At 37.4% G+C, this 25956-nt stretch overlaps 1 protein-coding gene and 1 pseudogene across 1 annotated transcript in view; both read left to right on the forward strand.

The window, feature by feature from the left end:
- TMEFF2 (transmembrane protein with EGF like and two follistatin like domains 2) overlaps positions 1–25956 on the forward strand; it is a 284169-nt gene that overhangs the window by 149809 nt on the left and 108404 nt on the right. The window contains exon 5 of the mRNA XM_043445865.1: positions 7118–7214. Within this exon, the coding sequence (XP_043301800.1) occupies positions 7118–7214 (97 nt within the window). The remainder of the gene's footprint in view (positions 1–7117; positions 7215–25956) is intronic.
- LOC122426899 lies at positions 1815–1901 on the forward strand (annotated as a pseudogene).

The raw sequence follows: 25956 nt of genomic DNA on the forward strand, positions 1-25956 counted from the left end.
GCTTGTTATGGCTCAGCTGGTAAAGAATCCATCTGCAACACTGGAGACCTGGCTTTGATCCCTGGGTGGGTTGGGAAGATCCCCTGGAGAAGGGAAAGGCTACCCACTCCAGTATTCTGGCCTAGAGAATTCCATGGACACAATCCACGGTGTCGCAGAGTCAGACACGACTGAGCGACTTTCACTTCACTTCACAAAATGCAAGGTTGGTTTAACCTATGGAAATCAATCAATATATTTCAACACATTGACAGATCAAGGAGAAAAATCACGTCCACATGGGAAGAACAAAGAATCTTAATCTCTGCTTCACATCATGCACAAAATCCAATTTTAGATAGATTACAAACTTAAACATAAAGTAAAATTTAAAAACTAATACACATAGAGAATAGAATAAAGCACAGAAGAATATCATATGAGTTTTGAGTAGAAGACTTTTTAGAAATAACACAGAAAAGACAAATCATAAAAATAAAAAATAATTTCATCAAAATAAAATGTCTGCACATCCACAAAAAAAATAATACATGCATTCAAGAAAATAGACTGGGAAAATATGTCCCAATAAATTGTATCTGACTAAGATTTGTACTCGAAATATATTAAAAATTTCTGCAACTCAAGAATTAAACAAAAAAAAAAATGTTGAATCAAACACCAAGTTGGGAGATTTAAAACCAAACACATTAATTATTACAGTAAGTAAATGGACTAAATACCCTGATTAAATGCAGAAATATTCAGACTAGATAAAGAAAAAAGTGAGATCTGGACTTCTCTGGTGGTTCAGTGGTTGAGAATTCCCCTGCTAGTGCAGGGAATTTGGGTTTGATTCCTGGTCCAGGAAGACCCCCACATGCTGTGGGACAACTAAGCCCATGTACCACAACTGCTGAGCCCGAACTATAGGGCCCAGAAGCCACAACTGCTGAAGCCTGGGCGCCCAGAGCCTGTGTTCTGCAGCCAGAGAAGTCTCTGCAATGAGAAGCCTCTGCGCTGCAATTAGAGGAACCTCCACTCACCACCACTAGAGAACGTCCACGCTCAGCAAGGAAGACCCAGCACAGTCAGAATTAACAATAAATAAAATTTTTAGAAAGTGAGATTCTACTATATGTTGTTTACAGAAAACACACTTTAGACATAAGCTAACAGACAAGTTGAAAGTAAAAAAAAAAAAAACAAATTGATAGAAACAATAAGCAAATGAAAGCTGGTATGGCTATCTGAATATCAGAATCCCACTGTGAGGTATTCGTCTAAGAGAAGTAATTCATGGACACAGAATGTCTTTTACAAGAATGTATAACAGCTTTATTCATAAATAGTTATTGTTTCCAGCCAGTAACTGAACAACCAGATGTCCTTCAACAAGAAAAAGGAAAAATAAACTGTGGTATATTCACTCAACTGAATACCAAGTAACAAAAAGAGATAAACTACTGATGTCGGCAAGTACCTGAATTCATCTTAAAACTAATGATGTCAACTGGAAGAAGCGGAACACAATAATTACATAGTGTATGATGCCTTTGATGTGCTATTCTAGAATAGTTCATCTGTGGTGACAGATCAGGTTACTGATCAGCTTATATAGAAAGAACAGTGGTAGAGAAATGGCTGAAAAGGCGGCAAAATCAAATTTTCTGGAATGGTTGAGTTGGTCCTTGGCATGTGTTCCTCAATATTGATTGAAAGACATGAGTGTTTCACTGAATGTCAAGTTTATTGAAATTTTGAATCAAATAAATGACATTGAATAACTGTTTGAACATTAATATTTCATGTTTTCAGAAATAGTATAACATATTGTGCTCACTTCAGCAGCACATATACTAAAATTGGAATGATAAAGAGATTAGCATGGCCCCTGTGCATGTGAAAAATTCCATATTTTGTAAAAGGGTGGGATGGGGAGAGAAGTTCAAGAGGGAAGAGACATATGTATACCTATGGCTGATTCGAGTTGATGTATGGCAGAAACCAACGTGATATTGTAATTATCCTCCAATTAAAAATAAAATTTTAAAAAGCTTGAAATTCTGATTTAAAGAATCAAAAAAAGAAATAGTATAAGTTAGGATATTATAAGAGGCACAGAGGCATTATAGTGAATTCGTAAGAGAACTGTACTAATAGGCAGGCACATCTGCTGTGAGAAGCTGAGTGGGGCCAGAACAGGATCATTATAAAGGAATTTTGGTAACAATTTCCAGATGAGACCATGAGTGCAGGGAAAATTTAGAAGAAAGGTAATTTAATAATCTCTTATAACGTTCCAATCCAGAATACTCTTACAAGAATTAATTAAATCAGTTATAACTATAGCATAGCATAGTGAAGTCGCTCAGTCACGTCCAACTCTTTGCGACTCCATGGACTGTAGCCTACCAGGCTCCTCTCTCCATGGGATTTTCTAGCCAATGTACTGGAGTGGGTTGCCATTTCCTTCTCCAGGGGATCTTCCCAACCCAGGGATCGAACCCAGGCCTCCCGCATTGTAGGCAGACACTTTACCGTCTGAGCCACCAAGGAAGGGTAGCATATATAAAATATATTAAAAAGCCATAAAATGGCTTTCCCTGGTGGCTCAGTTGGCAAAGAATCTGCCTGCAATGAAGAAGTTTGCCTGCAGCAATCAGGAGACCAGGGAACAGGAGACCAGGATTTGATCCCTGGGTCAGGAAGATCCCCTGGAGAAGGGAATGGCAACCCACTCCAGCATTCTTGCCTGGAAAATCCCATGGACAGGGAGCCTGATGGGCTACAGTCCATGGGGTCGCAAAGAGTTGGACACAATTTAGCAGCTGAACCACACAGTTATATAAAATATGCTTTCAGGAGCTCCACCTCCCTTACTCCTCAAGTTTCCCTCAATCATGTGCTGAAACCTAAGCTTTTGTAGAATGTGTGCTGTGTTTAGTCACTTAAGTCGTGTCTGACTCTGTGACCCCATGGGCCACAGCCTGCCAGGCTCCTCTCTCCATGGGATTCTCTAGGCAAGAATACTGGAGTGGGTTGCCATGCCCTCCTCCAGTGTTTTATAGAATAGAGGGAAATAATTCTTTTACTTTACAACTCAGAATAAAAGGTTTAAAATGCAAATGTATGGTTAAAATAATACTTTATTATAAATGAATCTCATTCCTGCATAACCAGCAAATGAATGCAAATAATTAAGCACCAATTCTTCCTGTTTTTTATACTTTGAAAAGAACAGGAAAAAGGAACAGTACAGTTCAACACATGATTTCCAAGCATCCAGCATGTGCTAATTCAATGGTTTTCAAGCTTTTGTGACTATGACCTTTAGAAATTTACATTGTAGCCCTGGTTGGATATCATATGTACAACAAAAATAGTGTTATAAAATAAATACTATATTTGCTAAATAAGATGCAGTCTGTGTTTTCTGTCCCAGTACCTTCTGCTTCATGTTTACAAAAATGTTTGTAAAAATGCTGATAGTGACCCACTAACTCTATTTCCCTACCCACTAACACATTGTGAATTGTGGTTGGAAAAACACAATGCTATCCTTGCTACTCAAACTGTGGTCTGTGGGCCAGCAGCAGCAGTTTCTGGGAGCCTGTAAGAAATTTAGAGCCTCAGGATACACCTCACATTTACTGACTCAGAATCTTTATTCTAACAAAACCTCCAGGTGCTTCCTGTGCACTTTATTTTTTTTTCATTTATTTTTATTAGTTGGAGGCTAACTACAATATTGTAGTGGTTTTTGTCATACATTGACATGAATCAGCCATGGATTTACATGTATTCCCCATCCCGATCCCCACTCCCACCTCCCTCTCTACCTGATCCCTCTGGGTCTTCCCAGTGCACCAGGCCCGAGCACTTGTCTCATGCATCCAGCCTGGGCTGGTGTATTTCACCCTTGATAATATACATGTTTCAGCACTGTTCTCTCAAAACATCCCACCCTCGCCTTCTCCCACAGAGTCCAAAAGTCTGTTCTGTACATCTGTGTCTCTTTTTCTGTTTTGCATATAGGGTTACCATTACCATCTTTCTAAATTCCATATATATGCATTAGTATACTGTATTGGTCTTTATCTTTCTGGCTTACTTCACTCTGTATGATGGGCTCCAGTTTCATCCATCTCATTAGAACTGATTCAAATGAATTCTTTTTAATGGCTGAGTAATATTCCATGGTGTATATGCACCACGGCTTCCTTATAGTCTACGGCCATACCACCCTGAACGCACCCGATCTCGCGTCCTGTGCACTTTAAAGTGACAGAAGTCCTGAGCCAGACATTCACTGCAAGAGGAGGATGCTTGAGACAGAGGAAGTCTTCTCAGTGTTGTTTAGGCAGAGATGCTTAGGGGCAAGTTGTTAAGAGTATGTATGTGTGTGTGTGTGTGTGTGTGTGTGTGTATGTATATATATATATGTATGTATGTATCTCCAACCGCCAGCCCTACAAATTCAGTACCTCCGAGGATATCTCAAGGCATTTATCTAAAAAACAATCCATAGTCTACAGCCATAGCACCCTGAGTACTTCTTTGGTGGCTTAGTGGTGAAGAATCTGCCTGCCATGCAGGAGACTTGAGTTCAGTCCCTGGGTCGGAAAGATCCCCTGGAGAAGGAAATGGCAAACCACTCCAGTATTCTTGCCTGAGAAATCTGTTAGACAGAAGAGCCTAGAGCCCTTACAGTCCAAGGGATGGCAAAGAGTTTGACATGACAGAGCGACCTAAGATAAGATAGCAACTCGTCTTTAAAAAAAATACATAAATTAACAAACCAAATCTACCAGAGGTTCTGAGCCTAACCCTATTTAAGAATCATTGGTCTATAGTGTTAAATGAAATCTGGGTGCTGATTTGCTTATTATAAAGGTGCAAGTCTGTGCTTCAGAAAGTATGGAAATACTTTATTTTTCATTGTGATTGCTCCACATTTTATTCCCAGAGTATTTGTTGAGAGAGGTTTTGCTACTGCTACTTCTGGGCTTACTTCTCCATGTGGGAGAATTTCTAAACATCTCAAGTCTACCAGTAACTGCCCTTTTATAGAAATGTAATGTGACTTCCAGTAGAAATATTATTATTAGTTCCGCTGAGTTAGCACGATTCATCACCTGGATTACTTCCAGTAGATCCCTAATCAAGGATCCCTGCTGTGAAGGAAGATGGGGCTGCCCATAAGTGGCTATAACTGTTCATTAAGGACCTTCCCATTGTGTTAGTATGTTTCCTGAGTGATGGGAAGTTTTAGTCTAGAAGCTGCTAATCTTGCTAACACTAAAAGGCTCTTTCCCATTAGCAGTTTCTGTGTTGCATTAATAATAAGGAAGTAATAAAGAGATGGGCCTCAGCTGTTCAGGCTCCCCTGAGGTGAGGCCCCAGCTTCCTTCTTATCCCCATAGTCCACTCTAATGGTCTCGCCTCTATTAATGTAATAGAGTGGATAATAAGTGCTGTCTATTTTAGCAGAGTCTAGAATTCCTCTTTCTTTCTGGGGAGGAACACCATTTTTTTAGACTTCAATTTTAAAACTATACCATCAATCTTTTTGCAATTGAAGTTGATCTGTTTAATTCATAACTTTGTTAAAGTACAGTGCAAATCAAGTATGGGGGAAAAATGTTGCTTTGGAAAAAATAGATCTATCTTTCCCGGAAAAACTGTAAAACACAACTCTCTAAATGATGGTTTTGTTTTGTTGTTGTTGTTGTTATTCTGGTAAATCATATCACTTATTTGCAGAGCAGTAAATTGGAAAATAAGGAATAGAGAGCTTTGCTTTTGTAACTAACAATAACTCTCATGTTAATAGACAAAGAATAAATTATGAAAATATCATACTAAATAAGTAAGGTTGAATATGTTAGGTTCAGGGTGCACTTTAATAAATGATGTCTTTGTTAAAAATAGTACCTTACTAGGGTTCATAATGCTAGAAGCCAGTGCCATATTTAATTGTTTATGTTCTTTTTCTATTGAAAATGCATAACCTTTTTCAAAAGTGCACTTTTTAAGGATCTCTGGATTTAAACATGTTTTTAAGTATATAATCTGTCCATGGAATAATATTATCTATGCAGTTGTTAGGTTGTTGCAGTTTTTCATCTATAAGCAAAGTTATTTTTGCTGTCAACTACATATTTTTTAATTGGTAAATAGTAATCTTCATTTAAAAGTATTGCTCAGATTTTTATTTCTTGAACTCAAATACTAAATTTTTAAAATTGATTTACACTATTGTTTCCTGATTTTGAAAGCTTAATTTTATAAGTAGATTGTATGCAGCATATTTTTACACTTGTAATTTATGGTCTAAGTCTACATGATTAACGATCATCAGTGACAAGTATATATTTTTAAATAAAATATATGTTCATAGCCCTTATAGAAGAAATCACTATGATGGGCTCTGTGCAACATTTATGTAAGATTCAAGAAAGTAGTGTAAAAATCAATTAAAATGTGTTTTCTAAAATTTATAATTAATATATTTTTCCTTATAAGTACTTTGTACATCTTGAGGTGGGGAAAAGACATATCTAAAAAGTCAAAGCTGCCCACCTAAATTTTATAAATTATATATTAAAGCCTTTGAATGAAAAAAGTCTATAATTTAGGACTTAGGAAATTTTCTTATAGACACTAGATTTTTGCTCTAGGCCAGTAACAGTTTTGTTGTTGGTCAGTCACTCAGTCATGTCTGGCTCTTTCTGACCCCATGGACTGCAGCACGCCAGGCTTCCCTGTCCTTCACCATCTCCCGGGGCTTACTCAAACCTATGTCCATTGAGTTGGAGATACCATCCAATTTAAATTCTTTTTAATTAATTCTTTCATATGGTTTATTAACCAACCCATTTTGATAAATCCAGTAAGCTCTCTTGTTTGTTTTATTTTTGTGGTAAAAAGAATTATTCACTACATTTCAGTAACTAGCATATCATTGTTTTCTTCAAACTTAGGGAAGAAGAGAGTTAAATATGACAATCTTAATGGAGCTCCAACTGCAAAAATGTTCATTGGAAAAGTAGCAACTTTCATATAAAATAGTCTTGGAGTTGATATTATGTGCACTTATCTGAATTCTTTTTGTTCCATTTTTTCTGTCCTATAGTCCATGAAGGCTCAGGAGAAACCAGTCAAAAGGAGACATCCACCTGTGATATTTGCCAGTTTGGTGCAGAATGTGATGAAGATGCTGAGGATGTCTGGTAATGTGCTGTTTTATTCTTTTAAACAAAATAATGATAAATAATTTATTTTTACTGTAGCAGTTATTTCCTAAAAGAAGACATTTTCAACATTTTTTTAAATCTAGCTCTCAACTAAGAAAGATGAGTGCTACAATAACAGGAAGGAATTTCTGCAGCTAAACTAAGAGTTGGGTCAGTCAAACCACTGTCTAGGGAATTACTTGATAAGGTACAGTAAGATATCACTGAGACTCCCAAATACTGTCAATGGTAAGAGATGGAGAGAAAAGGTGTATTTACCAGAATATCTCTCAAGAAGCATGGTCAAGAAACAATGTATAGTTGCTAGTCTGCTCCAAGATGGTGGATTTGGGTAACCGCAGAGATTTTATTTAAAGGTATATATATGTACACCCATAGCTGAATTAGGGAGCTGTTAGGGCAAGGCATGGTTTCTGAGCCACCGTCTAGGATCAACTACTCCCTTCACCCAGGTGTTACTCAGCTTCTCCTTTAAAGATACACTGAACAGATCTTGAATATTCATTATTTTAAATGGGTCTGCCTTCTAGGGCATCCACTGTCCTGTTGGAGTAGGTTGCCATTTCCTTCTCCAGGGGCCACGTGTATTGGCCCTACCCAGCTCTCATACCCACAGTGAACACCCCAAAGGCCTTTGTGTGGCATAATAGTAGAAAGAGGCAATCTTTCTTTCTGTCTCTCTCTCTTAATATACAACTTTTATACACATACCTTTCAGGAAAGCAAACAGAAGCCCTTTCATTTGCGTGTGTGTGTTTGCCTAGAGCAGTTAACAATCATTTTGATCAAAGTAGGTAAGGGAGTAAATCTTAAATGTTCACCACACATAAAAAATAACTGGTAATTATGTGAGGGGATGGGAGTGTTAGGTAACACTGTGGTGGTGAGCACATTGCAATATACACATTGTACACCTTAACATTTACTGTGTTATATACCAATTATGCCTCAGTAAAGTTGGGGGGAAAGCATGGCCATTTTGATCAAACATTTTGTGGGTGGAGGGAATTTAGCTAAGAAACAGGAAAAGTTAAAAAATTTGACAAAAATGAAACAGTCTGTGCCTGAAACAATTTAGAGTATTTTTAATGTAGGTTAAACTGAGGATTCCAACTGAGCAAACTGAGATTCTTAAGGTAAATTAACAAAGTACTTACAGGTAGGCACTGCTATTACCCAGCGAGGTGAAACAGTCACCCATTAATAAAAGCTGGCTTCAGTAGGATTCCCATGCCTGTCAGACATTTCTAGCCAGTGGTCAGCTAGGAGCCAAGTCAGGGAGTCTATGCACTAGCTTGACCATCCGGAGGTAAACAAACATATGTGTTCTTAAGAATCTCCTGGACGTCTTAATGACTGATGGATTTCTGGTTCCCAAACCTGGCTGATCATCAGGATTACTTAGGGGATTTTTGGAACACATCTTTAGTTCCATGTCAAAATTAGTCAATCAGAATTTCATAGAAGTGGGACTTAAAACTTTACTTTTTAAAACTCCCCAGATGGTTGTATAGATATTGCTCTAAGATAAATGACTGACTCAGAGAATTACTCTCCTTCTAAATGCTTTGAGTCAGACGGGACTGAGTCACTTAACTGAACTGGCTGAAGTACTTTAAAGCTCTGTGCACTTTTAGTCATTATATATTAAGACACGTTGATAGGAAATGTATCTTTAAAATATCTTGGTTTTTAATGTTTGTTGATGACTACATCTATAGTTTAACTTTATTTTTAATGATATTAAATAACTTGCTATCAGCTATTTTACTTTTAACAAATTCACACGGACCCCTAATTCTTTCTTAAGAATTTCCCATTCCCCATTCTTGTCTAATGATCACTTTTAAGTGACATGTTTTCACTTTACATCTGCAAAGATCTAAGAAATGATACAATAATAGCAGATTAAAATGACTGATTATTTACTATGGGCTTGACCTATATGTATGCATTCTTTTTTTTCTCAGTTATATAATAACCCTAGGAGTAGAGTCTATTATGATCACTTTACATAGAGGAAATTGAGTTTTAAACTGTTTAAGTGGCGGGTCAAGATAAAGATATGAGGTAAAAGGAACTCGAGGATGTTAGCATAACAATTCAACCAAAGATGCAATTAAAATATTTCTCCCCTGTCATGTCTGGAATAATGTGATGGACAGATTGCAGGCAGCTTAGATCCAGTGACTCAAGACCTGCAGGGTTAGAGCTGGGGACAAGAGAGAAGCCTGCAGCAGGCAGTGGGAAAATGTCGCTGGTGTTCTAGCGAAAGTTCAGATCCGTGCTATGTGGGTGGACAGAACAAGGAGATTAGAGCAAGTTAAGCAGCATCAGAAAGATTCAACAGCCATGGCTACTGGAATTAGGACAACAAATTCAGTTACAAAGGGAACAGGAAGAAGGGCAAAGCAGAACCTTAGTCATCAATGAATTGGAAAATGAACCAAGGACAGATGCTGGATACCCACCTACTGAAAGTAGTGTACAGAGCCAAGTCTTGGCTACAGAGGGCTGAGACAAGCCCTTGGATCTCAGAAATAAGTTACAGGGTCAGAACGAAGCCAGCAGCAAGGCTGCTGGTGGATGAATCAGTTAGTTTTTGGCTGGGACATCTTGTACGCCCCCAGCCTAGAGACAAGATTAGTTCCAAAATGCAGAATAAAGCTGAACCTCCAGATGGGGCTAAGTGGCCATAGCTGTGAAGATTAGAGGGATGCAGGGGGCAGGGAGCCAAGAAGATCATTATAGTTCCCCGGCAAGAATGAAAAGTTGTTCGCGTTTAAATAAAATGTACTAAAAATGTCCAATGTAAGCAAGAACGAATGGTGCTGAAATGAGAAGTGTATTGATTTTCATTTACATAAATACCTTTGTATGTTAACATATTGTATTTAGCTATGGCCATGAAGGGCAGATTGAAAACAGCTGAAGGACACAAGAATAAAGCAATAAATGAAATTAAATAGGCATGGAATGCAAGAGGCTATAAAGTAAGATAGAAGCAATAGGGGAGTGATCTGACTCTAGTACTAGTCAACTGGATCAGGGGAGCTTGATATGCTATTGATTTTGAATGAAACCATGGTCAGGTTCTCTCACAAATATAAAACACTGCATGTGCTGTGCGGAAACAAAGACTACAAGTCAGTGTTTAGTTTGTTTTTTCCTTTGGCATTAACTAGTTTTGTGCATAAAGTTTCCTCAACTCTACATTACAAAGTAATAACAAGATAAATGAATAAGTGAATAGATTCTACTCAGAAATAATATTATTGTAACTGCAGTACTGAAACAAATGTGAAATATTAATTCCTGATTTTTTTAACCCTAGATTAAGAAATTAATATTTACATTTTACCGCAAGGACTAAATCTAGCTATTCAGTGATATTCAGATATTTTCTCAATGAAGATAAACCTTTGTTAGAATTAAAAAGCCAGTATGCAATCAACTGATCTTGTTTCCATAGTTAGATGAGTTTTTGAGTTAAGACGCAAGTTACATTGGACATGGGGAAGAAAATTTTAAAAAGTAAATGGGGGAAGGGTAAGGAGAGTAGAGGAATAGGAGAAAAAAATAACAAAGAATGACACTGATAAACCATGATACTAATAATATAACATGTTAATGCCTTTATTTTGGGGAAAAACAGATGATTTCTAAGCTTAAACAATCTCTCCCTTATGTTCTATGGTGTCCTTTCAAGGTTTTCCTCTTGTTTTCTTTTTCTTATGGAAAACATCAAGGCTATAGAAAATGGGCAGATTTTCTCAGCAGAAAAGAAAGAACATTGCTACAAAAGACTCTTCAGTTATAGATATTTACCTATATGTAAGAACCAATTATGCTTGAAAAGAGAGTTAAAAGTCCACATGGTAAGTGATCCACACCACAGATAAATCTACTCTCACACTGAGGCATCCCTTTATTCAGAACAGACTTCAAAAATAATGGAACACCTGTGCGAAGGGATGCGCATACCTATTTATGGGGAAAGGGTTAAGAGGCAAAGAAAAGGAGGGCTTAGAAGATTGTTTCTCTTTATATATAGGCTGAAAAAGAGTCAAAAATAATACATTTATACATCAGAGAGACTCTCAAATACATTCTGCCAAGTATAATTTACAAAAAAAGAAGGGCTTCTAAGTCAGGCATAATAAAATTGACTCATTGTAAAGCAATAAAGCCGCATCTGATAGCACTGGGAATACTGACTTATGATTTCAACAAATATTTCTGATACTTGCTTGGTTTTAGAAACAGTTTTATATTCCCTTAATTATCTTACCTGATAAATTATTTCAGTAAGTCCAAAGTAGGTCAGCAGCAACTCTTTGTGCTGGAAAGTAGTCCTAAGAAGTAATTAGCCTAGAACTTTCTGTTGGTCCTGTCAGTCAGAAGTAGTTCAGAGCCCTGGGGTTGATTCCTGATTTAATATAAGAAAAAAGCAAGTTGTTAGCTGGGTCTGGTCATAGGAATGGCTGAGTATGAAATTGGCTGCATGCCTAACATTTCCAAGGTATTAGACTAGATCAAGGAAGGGACCACAGGTGTAAGAACACATGGAACTGGACGACAAATGACATGAAGGGGCAGCCTAAATTATTATGCATATTTGCTTCATGCATATGCTTTATGGCTCCTGTGCCCGTCTCAACATTGCTCTTGTATTATTCTCAACACACAGCCCCCTTTAGCAAAATCATATTGACTTAAATGCTATTAATTCCTCAGTAGTCATTCATTTTGTCTTTGAAAGCATTAATGATGTTTTCCAGTTTTTATGCATCAAATCCTTGTGTTTAACTGTAATGGTAAGAAAGGAGAAAAGCAAAGTCATTTTGTAAAAAGAGTTCAGAAGAGAAAATGAATAAGCATCTATTTTTTCCTTTATTTCATTGATGTTCTGTAACTGAAAACAGGGTGTGGGATTTGGCATCCCTTTTGTGAGCCTCTCTCACAAAGACAGTTTAGTCTGAAGTCTTTAACATCTTGCTCCTTTGATCTAAGAAGGCTCCTTGTCACTAGGAAGACTGTGTGTCATTGGCATTGTTCCTGCCTTTAATGCATTTTGGACTGTGGAGAATCATGAATATTTGAAGCAGGGCAATGGCCGAGGATGCTCCTTGGCACTAGATTTCACCATACATATAAGCGAATTAGGCATTAGATCCTGCTGACCTCAGTACATTTGGGTTATGAGTTTAATAGGGAAAATTAGGACACCTCTAAGTCTTAAGATTTCGAAATAATTTCTTTTTAAAACTGCTACTGGTTGACAATTGAAAAAAAGATTGTGTTGCAATTGGAAAGTTTCCAAATGTTTTCTCCCAAGTGAAAGGATCAGTTGGGGTTGTATGTGGGATATCTAAAGAAGATGCTGCTTAGTCACAAAATTTTAGTGAACCATGAGTTCATTCAGTCTTCCCCCCAGGGTGTTTTCTTTCTATTGATTCCCTTTGCTCTCTTGCCTTAGAACTGTAAATGCGGTTACCATAATTAGGACTGGCTTCTAATGTGAGTTTATTCATGGAGAGAATAAAACACACACACACACAAACAAAAACAGAAAATCATTCTAGTCCAGAGAATCCAAAGTTTTAGTTGGATCTAAGGCTTTACAAGAGAACTTTCTTAGTTCTAAGTCGCATGTAGTTAGTATGCTGCCTCCCTCAAATTGCCTCTTCTCTACCAGGAAGACAAGGTTGTCACCTCTGCAAAGTGCCATCGTATTATCTGTTTGTATAGATGGGCGGGGTCTGAAGAGGAGACACCTCTCATTCCTTTAACACTTCCTTTTGCCCAGAAATTTTTTTCCAGAGAGAGGGGGAAACATATAGCTCCTGATTTAGGGAAACACACCTCTTTCCTCTTCCATAATTTCAAGAAAAATATGCTGATGTTTGCATTTTTAGCAAATCTATGTCCTAATATAAAAGAGTTTAATTGTGTTATTTCTTTCTTTTATGTATTAATCTACCTATCTTAAACAAGAAAAAATAATTTGTACTTTTTCAAGATTTCACACAACTTAAGAAGTACCATTATAAATAGGAGGAGCATTTGTAACACAGTCTGTGCAATGGTCTGTGCCTACAAACACCGTGTCTATGACTCACACACCCCTCAGCCAATAGAAAGAAAGAACATGAAGTTGCTCAGTTGTGTCCAACTCTTTGCAACCCCATTGACTGTAGCTGTCCATGGGATTTTCCAGGCAAGAATATTGGAGTGGGTTGCCATTGCCTTCTCCAGGGGAATTCCCCAACTCAGGGATAGAACCCCGGCCTCCCACATTGCAGGCAGACTCTTTACCATCTGAGCCACCAGGCAAATAGTCAGGTCTGCAAACTGAAGCTGAACACTTTAAGTATTACTTAGCAAGATGAATAAATAGTGATGCCACTTCAAATGCACAACAGGTCATTCCAAAAAAAGACAAACCAACAAGTATACAACTAACCTACCTCCAAATTTGAGTTGGGCTTTGCAAAAAGTGAGACTTTCAAAATAAAATTGAAATTTGAAAATAAATCATAGTCTTTAAAATAAAGACATACCTCAGGTCTTCCATGTACTGGGCTACTTAGAAAGGAATTGGATTTTCACATAAGTTCTGAAGAGTCTTTTGAATTTTTCTCAGTAATTATGCCTCAACTATGCTATTTATCATGCAATGATTAGTGAAACTTAATTAGGACATGATGGGTGCAGATGTGGATCTGGTGTAGAGTACCAAGATATACAGGAAGAAAGTATTGGAAACATTAATATGTTTCATATGTTTTCATAATTTTTATTTAGTTCAGACAGTAGAAATCAGGTAACTTCCATTTTACATAAAAGTAATGAAATACTACATGAAGGTAGAATAAACAAAACTTCTAAGCCTAGATTGTATTTCTACCACTAAATTAACTCTTCTCATTACTTGTTTCCCTTTTACCTGCTTGGGTAAACTGTACTCTGCTAATGGGGCACGCCTGCCTTACTTCCAGTGCTCACTCACCAAACTCCCACACGCAAATTTTTCTTGAGTTTTCTCACTCAGTTTCTAGTATATTCCGACTCAGAGAGTCCTGTCCCTTAAATCAGGGAATACAAGCCCCATGTTCCAACATCACAACATAACATCCCAGTCTCGAAGATAAAAAAAAAAAAAAAAAGAATGAATCTCAATTCTAGTCATCAAAAGATGGCAGGATTTTCAAAAGCATGTGTTTCCTGTGTGGCAAGTACCATGGTAATATTTACATTCATGGAGCCATTTAATCCTCCTGCTAACCTTATAAAGGGTTTCCTAGGTGGTGCTAAAGAATTCGCCTAGCAATGCAGGAGATGCTGAGACAAGGGTTCAATCCCTGGGTCAAGAAGATCCTCTGAAGGAGGGCATGGCAATCCACTCCAGTATTCTTGCCTGGAGAATCTCATGGACAGAGGAGCCTGGCGGGCTACAGTCCATAGGGTTGCAAAGAGTCAGACACGACTGAGCAACTTAGCACACATGCACGCAACCTTATGAAGTTAGATACACTAACAATTTTCATTTCACACAAAAGGAAACTGAGGCACACGAAGGTTAAGCAAACCACCCAAAACCAAATAGTAAGTGGAAGAACTAGGATTTGAACCCTATCAGGCTGTCTCCAGACACCATGCTCTTAATCACCACTCATTATCTTCTCGTGTTTAATGACGTGTGTGTGTGTGTGTGCAGTGTGTATTATGTATATAAGGCACACATATACATGTTGGATATATTCGGTGTAGAATTTCACACTTTTTTGTTGTTGAAATAGAAAATGCAACCACTTTGTGATAACACTACCAGGTTCACATCACCGACGATGTCCTTTGGAAATATTTTCTTTCCCATTAGATATATACACCTTATTTTTGGCAGATTGTATGGTTTTTATTTGTTCTTTGCAGATGTATTGAATCATTATAGATGAAGAATATCCTTATTCTGATTATGTGTGCCCAAATAGATGAACAGGTTATTAACCATGAGGTTGTAGAGAAGAGACACATCTTGACCAAAACCTGGTTCTTTGAGGTATTTCAAGTTTAGTTTGCTGGTTTTGAGTAAGGCAATAGCAACTATGATTATGAAACAGGGTGAACATAATTTATATCTAAAGCAAGTGATGTGCATGCAGGCTAAGTTGCTTCAGTCAGGTCCAGCTCTTTGCTACCCTATGGACTGTATCCCGCCAGGGTCCTCTGTGCTTTAGATTTTTAGCCAGAAAAGAGGCATGTAACATGGAGTTGTTGTTCAGTCACTCAGCCATGTCCAACTCTTTAAGACTCTGTGGACTGCAACACACCAGTCTTCCCTGTCCTTCACCATCTCCTGGACCTTGCTCAAACTCATGTCCGTTGAGTCAGCAATGCCATCCAATCATCTCATCCTCTGTCGTCCCCTTCTCCCCCTGCCTTCCATCTTTACCAGCATCAGGGTTTTTTCCAATGAGTCAGCTCTTCTCATCAGGTGGCCAAAGTATTGAACCTTCAGCTTCAGCATCAGTCCTTCCAGTGAATATTCAGGGTTGATTTCCTTTAGGATTGCCTGGTTTGATCTTCTTGCAGTCCAAGGGACTCTCAAGAGTCTTCTCCAACACAGTCCAAAAACATCAGTTCTTTGGTGCTCAGTCTTCTTTATGGTCCAACTCTCACATCCAGAGTCATCCATACATGACTACTGGAAAAACCATAGCTTTGACTATATGGACCTTTGCTAGTGAAGTAATGTCTCTGCTTTTTTTTTAGGTTTGTCATAGCTTTTCTTCTAATGAGCAAGTGTCTTTTAATTTCACGGCTGCAGTCAGCATCTGCAGTGATTTTTGAGCCCCCCAAAATAAAATATGTCACTGTTTCCATTGTTTCCCATCTATTTACCATGAAATGATGGGACCTGATGCCATGATCTTAGTTTTCTCAATGCTGACTTTTAAGCCAGCTTTCTCACTCTCCTCTTTCACCTTCATCAAGAGGCTCTTGAAGTTCCTCTTCATTTTCTGCCATAAGGGTGGTGCCATCTGCATATTTGAGGTTATTGATATTTCTCCTGGAAATCATAATTCCAGCTTGTGGTTCACCCAGCCTGGCATTTCACATGATATACTCTGCATATAAGTTGAATAAGCAAGATGACGGTATGCATCCTAGCTGTAAGTCTTTCCCAATTTTGAAAGAGTCAGTTATTCCATGTCCATTTCTAACAGTTGCTTCTTGTCCTGCGTACAGGTTTCTGAGAAGGCAGATAGGGTGGTCTGGTAGTCCCATCTCTTTAAGAATTTTCCGCAGTTTGTTGTGATCTATACAGTCAAAGATTTTAGTACAGTCAATAAAGCAGTAGTAGATGTTTTTCTGGAACTCTCTTGCTTTTTCGATGATCCAACAGGTGTTGGCAATTTGATCTTCGGTTCCTCTGCCTTTTCTAAATCCAGCTTGAACATCTGGAAATCCATGGTTCACGTACTGTTGAAGCCTAGCTTGGAAGATTTTGAGCATGACCTTTCTATCGTGTGAAATGAGTGCAAGTCTGTGGTAGTTTGAACATTCTTTGGCATTGCCCTTCTTTGGGATTGGAATGAAAACTGGCCTTTTTCAGTCCTGTGGCCGCTTCTGAGTTTTCCAAATTTGCTGCCGCATTGAGTGCAACACTTTGACAGCATCGTCTTTTAGGATTTGAAATAGCTCAACTGGAATTTCATCACCTCCACTAGCTTTGATTGTAGTGAGGCTTCCTAAAGCCCACTTGACCTTGCACTCCTAGATGTCTGGCTCTGGTGAAGTGATCACACTGTCCAGAGGTTATGGTTATAACCTTTCCATGGTTATCCAGGTTATTAAGATCTTTTCCGTATAGTTCTATGTATTCTTGCCACCTTTTCTAAATATCTTCTGTTCCTGTTAAGTCCATGCCATTTCTGTCCTTTACTGTGCCCATCTTTACATGAAATATTCCCATGGTATCTCTAATTTTCTTGAAGAGATCTCCTGTCTTTCCCATTCTGTTGTTTTCCTCTATTTCTTTGCGTTGTTCACTTAGGACAGTGTTCTTATCTCTCCTTGCTATTCTTTGGAACTCTTCATTCGATGGGACTATCTTTCCTTTTCTCCTTTGCCTTTCACTTCTCTTCTTTCCAAACATCCATTTTGCCTTTTTGCGTTTCTTTTTCTTGGGGATGGTTTTGAACACTCCTCCTTCCTTTAATGCTGGAGCCACTACCAGTAATATTTCGAAGGGCTGTACAAAAGGCCGTCCATTGAGGAGCCCAGAACGGCAAGGGCACTCACGGCTCAGTAAGCCATTCACTAAGAAAGGTAGGACTTCATTCCTTAGTATTTCTGGAATAGTTGATGGGCTACATGTGCCTTCCCAAATGGAAAAAAATGTTTATTACACATCTATATTCTCACTACAAGAATAGAAATTATGAGATATAAAAAAGAAGGAAGAGTCACCAAATTAAATGGCAAATAAATATGGCCTATATGCCAGTGGGCCTTAATCCCTATCGAAGTGGCAGTGTTCTGCTATACCTTTTTATTTAGCACTTGTAAATATAATTCCAAGCTTATTTCCCAATCTACTGTATGTTTTGATAATTACATAAAAATGGAATTTGCTGTGGCTTTTTCTGATTATAGAAGTTGTACATGTTTATCATAGAAATGCCAAAAGCCTAGAAATATTACAATGCCATTCCACTATTCCAAGATAACTACCATAAAATTTAGAGGTATGTTTCCCCCATGTCTTTGTGTATATGTACCTGCACACGTGTGTGTATGTATTTTTGATGAGCCTAATCATATTTTATAGATCAACAAAGCTTCTCTCTTGAAAATTTTACTTAACCCTGGGGCTGTGGAGATTTTTACGAATGCTAAACGAATTTATGAATAATGTATTTCAATTAGAACATAATTTCTGTGGCCCAAATTCTAATTATGCTTTCAGAAATTTTTCATTTCTCAAGGCAAGTGGATTTGAGGCAGTGTCCTAGCATTTGTGATCTAAAAAATTTACCAAAACCTAAGTCCCCTTTAAGTCTACCATTAACATCTTTCTTGGTTAGCTCCAGAAGGCTAGACAGTATGTGTACTGAAAACATTTCCTTTGTCTGTATCCAGAGCATTCATAACAAATAACTTTCTGGGGTATAAGCATTATTTACTGAGAAACTGTCTTCCCACAGGTGTTTTAAATTGGGTAGATGCTCTTGCTGGTCTTCAGTGTTTTACTTCCAAATAGTAATATACTGCATGTGTTGGTTCATCTAAACAACAAATCAGCAAGCAGTCCTTGGCAGCCACATCAGTCTGCCCCAGAAACATTCCCTTATAAACACGATATGTAATATCGAATAAGTGATTTAACAAATTGTAAAATTATATGCAACAACCAATCCAAAAATCAATAATGCTGAAGAACTAAATGTTTATTATAGTATACAGAAGAAAATAAAGGAAACAGATATCTGGTTTTTCTAGCTTCCTGTTCCCCACCCCTGTGCAAAGTAAAATTAATCAAGAGTGGGTCCATTCATCCCTTCACCACCAAGCTATGAATGAAACATAAGAAACCATGACTATTCACTTGGGGTGGATGATCATCTACCATAGCTCTTTTGTGTTCATTGCAGTCTTTTCAAAGTTTTTAACATAATAGTTTACCCTGTTCTTTGAGCTCATCCTAAAGTGAACTTTCTCTAATCAAAATTGTATTATCCAGGGTAATAAAAGTAATTCTAGGTCCCAACTAGTCTTAAGTGCCTATAATGAGCAGATATTAAAAGATGTATATTAGGAAGACATGTACAACAGTTGGGGGGAAAAGCAAGAAATAAAATATTCTTCTGCTAATTCTTCTGCTAGATTCTGCTAATCTTCCCATTAGCAGAAATTAGGGATGTATTTCTCTTTAAACATAGATATCTACATAAACATGATACTCTAAGGCATTCAAATATAACATCAAATGATCAATTACACAAAAATAATATATTTGATTGAAGTATGCAGTTTAATTTTAACTAAATATGTTTTTCCTTCTCTAAAAAGATTTGTCAATTTGGGGTTAAGAAAATACAACAGAGCTATGTGCACTACAGTGACACTGGATGGTCAGACTTAGGGATTCAGTTCAGTTCAGTTCAGTCGCTCAGTTGTGTCCAACCCCTTGCGACCCCGTGGACTTCAGCATGCCAGGCCTCCCTGTCCATCATCAACTCATGGAGCTTACTCAAACTCATGTCCATTGAGTCAGTGATGCCATCCAACCATCTCGACCTCTGTCATTCCCTTCTCTTCCTGCCTTCAACCTTTCCCAGCATCAGGGTCTTTTGAAATGAGTCAGTGCTTCACATCAGGTGGCCAAAGTATTGGAGCTTCAGCATCAGAACTTCTAATGAATATTCAGGACTGATTTCCTTTAGGATGGACTGGTTGGATCTCCTGCAGTCCAAGGGACTGTCAAGAGTCTTATCCAACACCACAGTTCAAAAGCATCAATTCTTCAGCATTCAGCTTTCTTTATAGTCCAACTCTCACATCCATACATGACTACTGGAAAAACCGTAGCTTTGACTAGACAGACTTTTGTTGGCAAAGTAATGTCTCTGCTTTTAATGTGCTATCTAGGTTGGTCATAGCTTTTCTTCCAAGGAGCAAGTGTCTTTTAATTTCATGGCCACAATCATCATCTACAGTGATTTTGGAGCCCCCAAAAATAAAGTCTCTCACTGTTTCCCCTGTTTCTGCATCCATTTGATATGAAGTGATGGGACCCAATGCCATGATCTTGGTTTTCTGAATGTTGAGTTTCAAGCCAGATTTTTCACTCTCCTCTTTCACTTTCATTAAGAGGTTCTTTAGTTCTTCTTCATTTTCTACCGTAAGAGTGGTGTCATCCGCATATTTGAGGTTATTGATATTTCTCCCAGCAATCCTGATTCCAGCTTGTGCTTCATCCAGCCCAGCATTTCGCATGATGTACTCTGCATATAAGTTAAATAAGCATGGTGACAATTTACAGCCTTGACGTTCTCTTTTTCCAATTTGGAACCAGACCATTGTTACATGTCCAGTTCTAACTGTTGCTTCTTGACTTGCATACTGATTTCTCAGGAGGCAGGTAAGGTGGTTTGGTTTTCCCGTCTCTTCAAGAATTTTCCACAGTTAGTTGTGATCCATACAGTTATAGGCTTTGGCATAGTCATTAAAGCAGAGTAGATATTTTTCTGGAATTCTCTTGTTTTTTTAATGATACGACAGGTGTTGGCAATTTGATCTCTGATTCCTTTGCCTTTTCTAAATCCACCTTGAACATCTGGAAGTTCATGGTTCACATACTGTTGAAGCCTGGCTTGGAGAATACTTTGCTAGCATGTGAGAGTAGTTTGAACATTCTTCAGCATTGCCCTTCTTTGGAATTGGAGTGAAAACAGACCTTTTCCAGTCCTGTGGCCACTGCTGAGTTTTCCAAATTTGCTGGTATATTGACTGTAGCACTTTCACAGCATCATCTTTTAGGATCTGACATAGTTTAACTGGAATTCCATCACCTCCACTAGCTTTGTTCATAGTGATGCTTTCTAAGGCCCACTTGATTTCGCATTCCAGGATGTCTGGCTCTAGATGAGTGATCACACCATCATGATTATCTGGGTCTCTTAGAAGAAATGGAGTAGCCCTCATACTCAACAAAATACTTAGGGGTTAAAATAAATAAAAAGAAGACCTGTATTGATCAATATATCAGTATCTGACACTTTTGTGTATTATTATGTGCTTAGGGGGATATGCCATGGTGTATTTTATGCTGAATTCGTTAAGTCCTTTAGCAACTGTCTTTATGTACTTTTGTTGGAGAAAGTATTTCTCTTTTGAGATGCACATGGCATGAAGTGATAGACAGAGGAAAAATAAAACCTTCTAACGTATTAAAACCTAACACTTTTCAGACTACTTTCTCCTTCCTTATGATTTTCTGAAATCTCTATGATGTAGTTAGGGCTGGTGATGTTATCTTCCTTTGACAGATAAATACATGAAGCCCCTGAAAGGTTAAGGGTAACAAACATGTAGTAAAGAGAAAGGTTTGAGTGATTTATGCCATTATCTCATCAAAGCTACCTAAGAGAAAGTTTAAAAAGAGAGAAAAAAGTTGGTGTGACAAAATGGAAAGACCACTGGGTTCAGAGAAGTGAGATTCCATCTTGGATAAAATCATGTCATTTCCCTTGACCTGTTTTCTTTTTTCTATAGACAGATTTTATTACATAGATAATTAGATGATAAATAGAAAGATAGTTCTATAGTCATATTGTAATACAATTCACATAAAACTCATTCATGTAAAGTATACAATTCAGTTGTTTTTAATATCTTCACCAAGTTGTGCAACCATCAACACAAACAATTTTGTAGTATTTTCATCACTTAAAAAAAGAAACTTGTATACAATAGCAGCCCCTCAGAAGATCTTAACAGAGCCATCACAAGCAAGGAAATCGAAACTGTAATCAGAAATCTTCCAGGAAACAAAAGCCCAGGACCAGATGGCTTCACAGCTGAATTCTACCAAAAATTTAGAGAAGAGCTAACACCTATCTTACTCAAACTCTTCCAGAAAATTGCAGAAGAAGGTAAACTTCCAAACTCATTCTATGAGGCCAACATCACCTTAATTCCAAAACCAGACAAAGATGCCACAAAAAAAGAAAACTACAGGCCAATATCACTGATGAACATAGATGCAAAAATCCTTAACAAAATTCTAGCAAACAGAATCCAACAACATATTAAAAAAATCATACACCATGACGAAGTGGGCTTTATCCCAGGAATGCAAGGATTCTTTAATATCTGCAAATCAATCAATGTAATACACCACATTAACAAATTGAAAGATAAAAACCATATGATTCTCAATAGATGCAGAGAAAGCCTTTGACAAAATTCAACACTCATTTATGATTAAAACTCTCCAGAAAACAGGAATAGAAGGAACATACCTCAACATAATAAAAGCTATATATGACAAACCTACAGCAAGCATCACCCTCAATGGTGAAAAATTGAAAGCATTTCCCCTGAAATCAGGAACAAGACAAGGGTGCCCACTCTCACCACTACTATTCAACATAGTGTTAGAAGTTTTGGCCACAGCCATCAGAGCAGAAAAAGAAGTAAAAGGAATCCAGATAGGAAAAGAAGAAGTGAAACTCTCGGTGTTCGCAGATGACATGATCCTCTACATAGAAAACCCTAAAGACTCTACCAGAAAATTACTACAGCTAATCAGTAAATATAGTAAAGTTGCAGGATATAAAATTAACACACAGAAATCCCTTGCATTCCTATACACTAACAATGAGAAAACAGAAAGATAAAATAAGGAAACAATACCATTCACCATTGCAACAAAAAGAATAAAATACTTAGGAGTATATCTACCTAACGAAACAAAAGACCTATACATAGAAAACTATAAAACACTGGTGAAAGAAATCAAAGAGGACACAAACAAATGAAGAAACGTACCGTGTTCATGGATTGGAAATCAGTATTGTCAAAATGGCTATACTACCCAAAGCAATCTATAGACTCAATGCAATCCCTATCAAGCTACCAATGGTATTTTTCACAGAACTAGACCAAAGAATTTCACAATTTGTATGGAAATACAAAAAAACCTCGAATAGCCAAAGTAATCTTGAGAAAGAAGAATGGAACTGGAGGAATCAACCTGCCTGACTTCAGACTATACTACAAAGCCACAGTCATCAAAACAGTGTGGTACTGGCACAAAGACAGAAATATAGATCAATGGAACAGAATAGAAAGCCCAGAGATAAATCCACGAACCTATGGACACCTTATCTTTGACAAAGGAGGCAAGGATATACAATGGAAAAAAGACAACCTCTTTAACAAGTGGTGCTGGGAAAACTGGTCAACCACTTGTAAAAGAATGAAACTAGAACACTTTCTAACACCATACACAAAAATAAACTCAAAATGGATTAAAGATCTAAATGTAAGACCAGAAACTATAAAACTCCTAGAGGAGAACATAGGCAAAACACTCTCGACATAAATCACAGCAGGATCCTCTATGACCCACCTCCCAGAATATTGGAAATAAAAGCAAAAATAAACAAATGGGACCTAATGAAACTTAAAAGCTTTTGCACTACAAAGGAAACTATAAGCAAGGTGAAAAGACAGCCCTCAGATTGGGAGAAAATAATAGCAAATGAAGCAACAGACAAAGGATTAATCTCAAAAATATACAAGCAACTCCTACAGCTCAATTCCAGAAAAATAAATGACCCAATCAAAAAATGGGCCAAAGAACTAAACAGACATTTCTCCAAAGAAGACATACAGATGGCTAACAAACACATGAAAAGATGCTCAACATCACTCATTATCAGAGAAATGCAAATCAAAACCACAATGAGGTACCATTACACGCCAGTCAGGATGGCTGCTATCCAAAAGTCTACAAGCAATAAATGCTGGAGAGGGTGTGGAGAAAAGGGAACCCTCTTACACTGTTGGTGGGAATGCAAACTAGTACAGCCACTATGGAGAACAGTGTGGAGATTTCTTAAAAAACTGGAAATAGAACTGCCATATGACCCAGCAATCCCACTTCTGGGCATACACACTGAGGAAACTAGATCTGAAAGAGACACGTGCACCCCAATGTTCATCGCAGCACTGTTTATAATAGCCAGGACATGGAAGCAACCTAGATGCCCATCAGCAGATGAATGGATAAGGAAGCTGTGGTACATATACACCATGGAATATTACTCAGCCATTAAAAAGAATTCATTTGAATCAGTTCTAATGAGATGGATGAAACTGGAGCCCATTATACAGAGTGAAGTAAGCCAGAAAGATAAAGACCAATACAGTATACTAATGCATATATATGGAATTTAGAAAGATGGTAATGATAACCCTATATGCAAAACAGAAAAAGAGACACAGATGTATAGAACAGACTTTTGGACTCTGTGGGAGAAGGCGAGGGTGGGATGTTTCGAGAGAACAGCATTGAAACAAGTATACTATCAAGGATGAAACAGATCACCAGCCCAGGTGGGATGCATGAGACAAGTGCTTGGGCCTGGTGCACTGGGAAGACCCAGAGGAATCGGGTGGAGAGGGAGGTGGGAGGGGGAATCGGGATGGGGAATACATGTAACTCCATGGCTGATTCATATCAATGTATGACAAAACCCACTGCAATGTTGTGAAGTAATTAGCCTCCAACTAATAAATATAAATGAAACAAAAAAAATTTTAAAAAATAAAAAGAAGAAAAAAAAAATAGCAGCCCCTCTCCATTTCCTCCCCAAACTTCCCTCCTCCATCCTAAGGCAACAACTTTACGTCTGTATAGGTTTCCCTATTATAACATGTCATGTAAATAGACTCATTCAATAAGTAGTCCTTTGTGACAGGCTTTTTTTTAACTTAAATATTTTGAAGTTTACCTATATTGTATCATATATCAGTATTTGATTCTTTTGATTGATAAAAATTATTTCTTTATGTGGACATACCACATTTTGTCTCTCTATCAGTTGATGAGCATTTGGTTTGCTTCTAATTTGGGGTTCTGATGAATAATGCTGTGATGAACATGTGTATACAGATTTTTTGTATTCATATGTGTATGTGAAAGTTTTAGTTTGGATGTTTTTATTTCTCTTGGGTATATACCTAGGAGTAGAATTGCTGAATCAAATGGTAACCTCATGAATAATTTTTTGAGGCACTGCCAGACAGCTTTCCAAAGTGGCTGCACCAATTATATTTGGTATGTATATTTATATATTTATATGAGTAATGTATGAGAATCCATATTTCTCCACAGTCTTGCCAACACTTATTATTATGATCTTTTAGATTAATATAATCCAAGTGGGTATAAAGTTGTTATCTGGTAGTGGTTTTGATTAGCATTTTCTACATTGCTAAAGATGTTGAATCTCTTTTCATGTGCTTGATGATCATGTGTGTGTCTTCTTTGGATACACATCTCTTCATATTTTTACTCATTTTTTAATTGAAGTATTTACCATTGAGTTGTAAGATTTTTAAAGAAATTGTAGGTATAAGACTTTTCCTATATCTGCTGGATATGCAAATAGTTTCTCCATTCTGTTGAGTTGTCTTTTCACTTTTTTGTTGATATCATTCAAAATACCAAAGTTTCCATTTTTGATGAATTTCAATTTGTCTTTTATCACTTGCTTTTGTGTCACAACTAGGAAGACTTTGCTTAACCCAAGGCCACAAAGATTTACTCCTGTATTTTCTCTTAAGGGATTTACAGTTTTGGCTCTTACATTTAGATCTCTGATTCATTTTGAGTTAATTTTTTTGTATAGAAGGAGGAAGGGCTCAGGAATATTTCTTACATGCAGATTATCAGTTATTCCAACTCTATTTATTGAAAAGACTATCCTTTCTCTATTGAATTCTCTTGGCACCCTTGTGAAAAACAACTGATTCTGTATGTGAGGTTGATTTTTGAGCTCTCATTTTATTCCATTGATGTATATGTCTATCCTTATACCAGAACAAAATCCATTTTCTCATAGGTAAAATATGGGAAATGAGGGTATTGGTATAGATAATGTCCTTTTGAATGTTCTTTTGAATTCAAACATCATCT

The sequence above is a fragment of the Cervus canadensis genome, chromosome 24 (assembly GCF_019320065.1).
Source record: "Cervus canadensis isolate Bull #8, Minnesota chromosome 24, ASM1932006v1, whole genome shotgun sequence".
Taxonomy (NCBI): domain Eukaryota; kingdom Metazoa; phylum Chordata; class Mammalia; order Artiodactyla; family Cervidae; genus Cervus; species Cervus canadensis.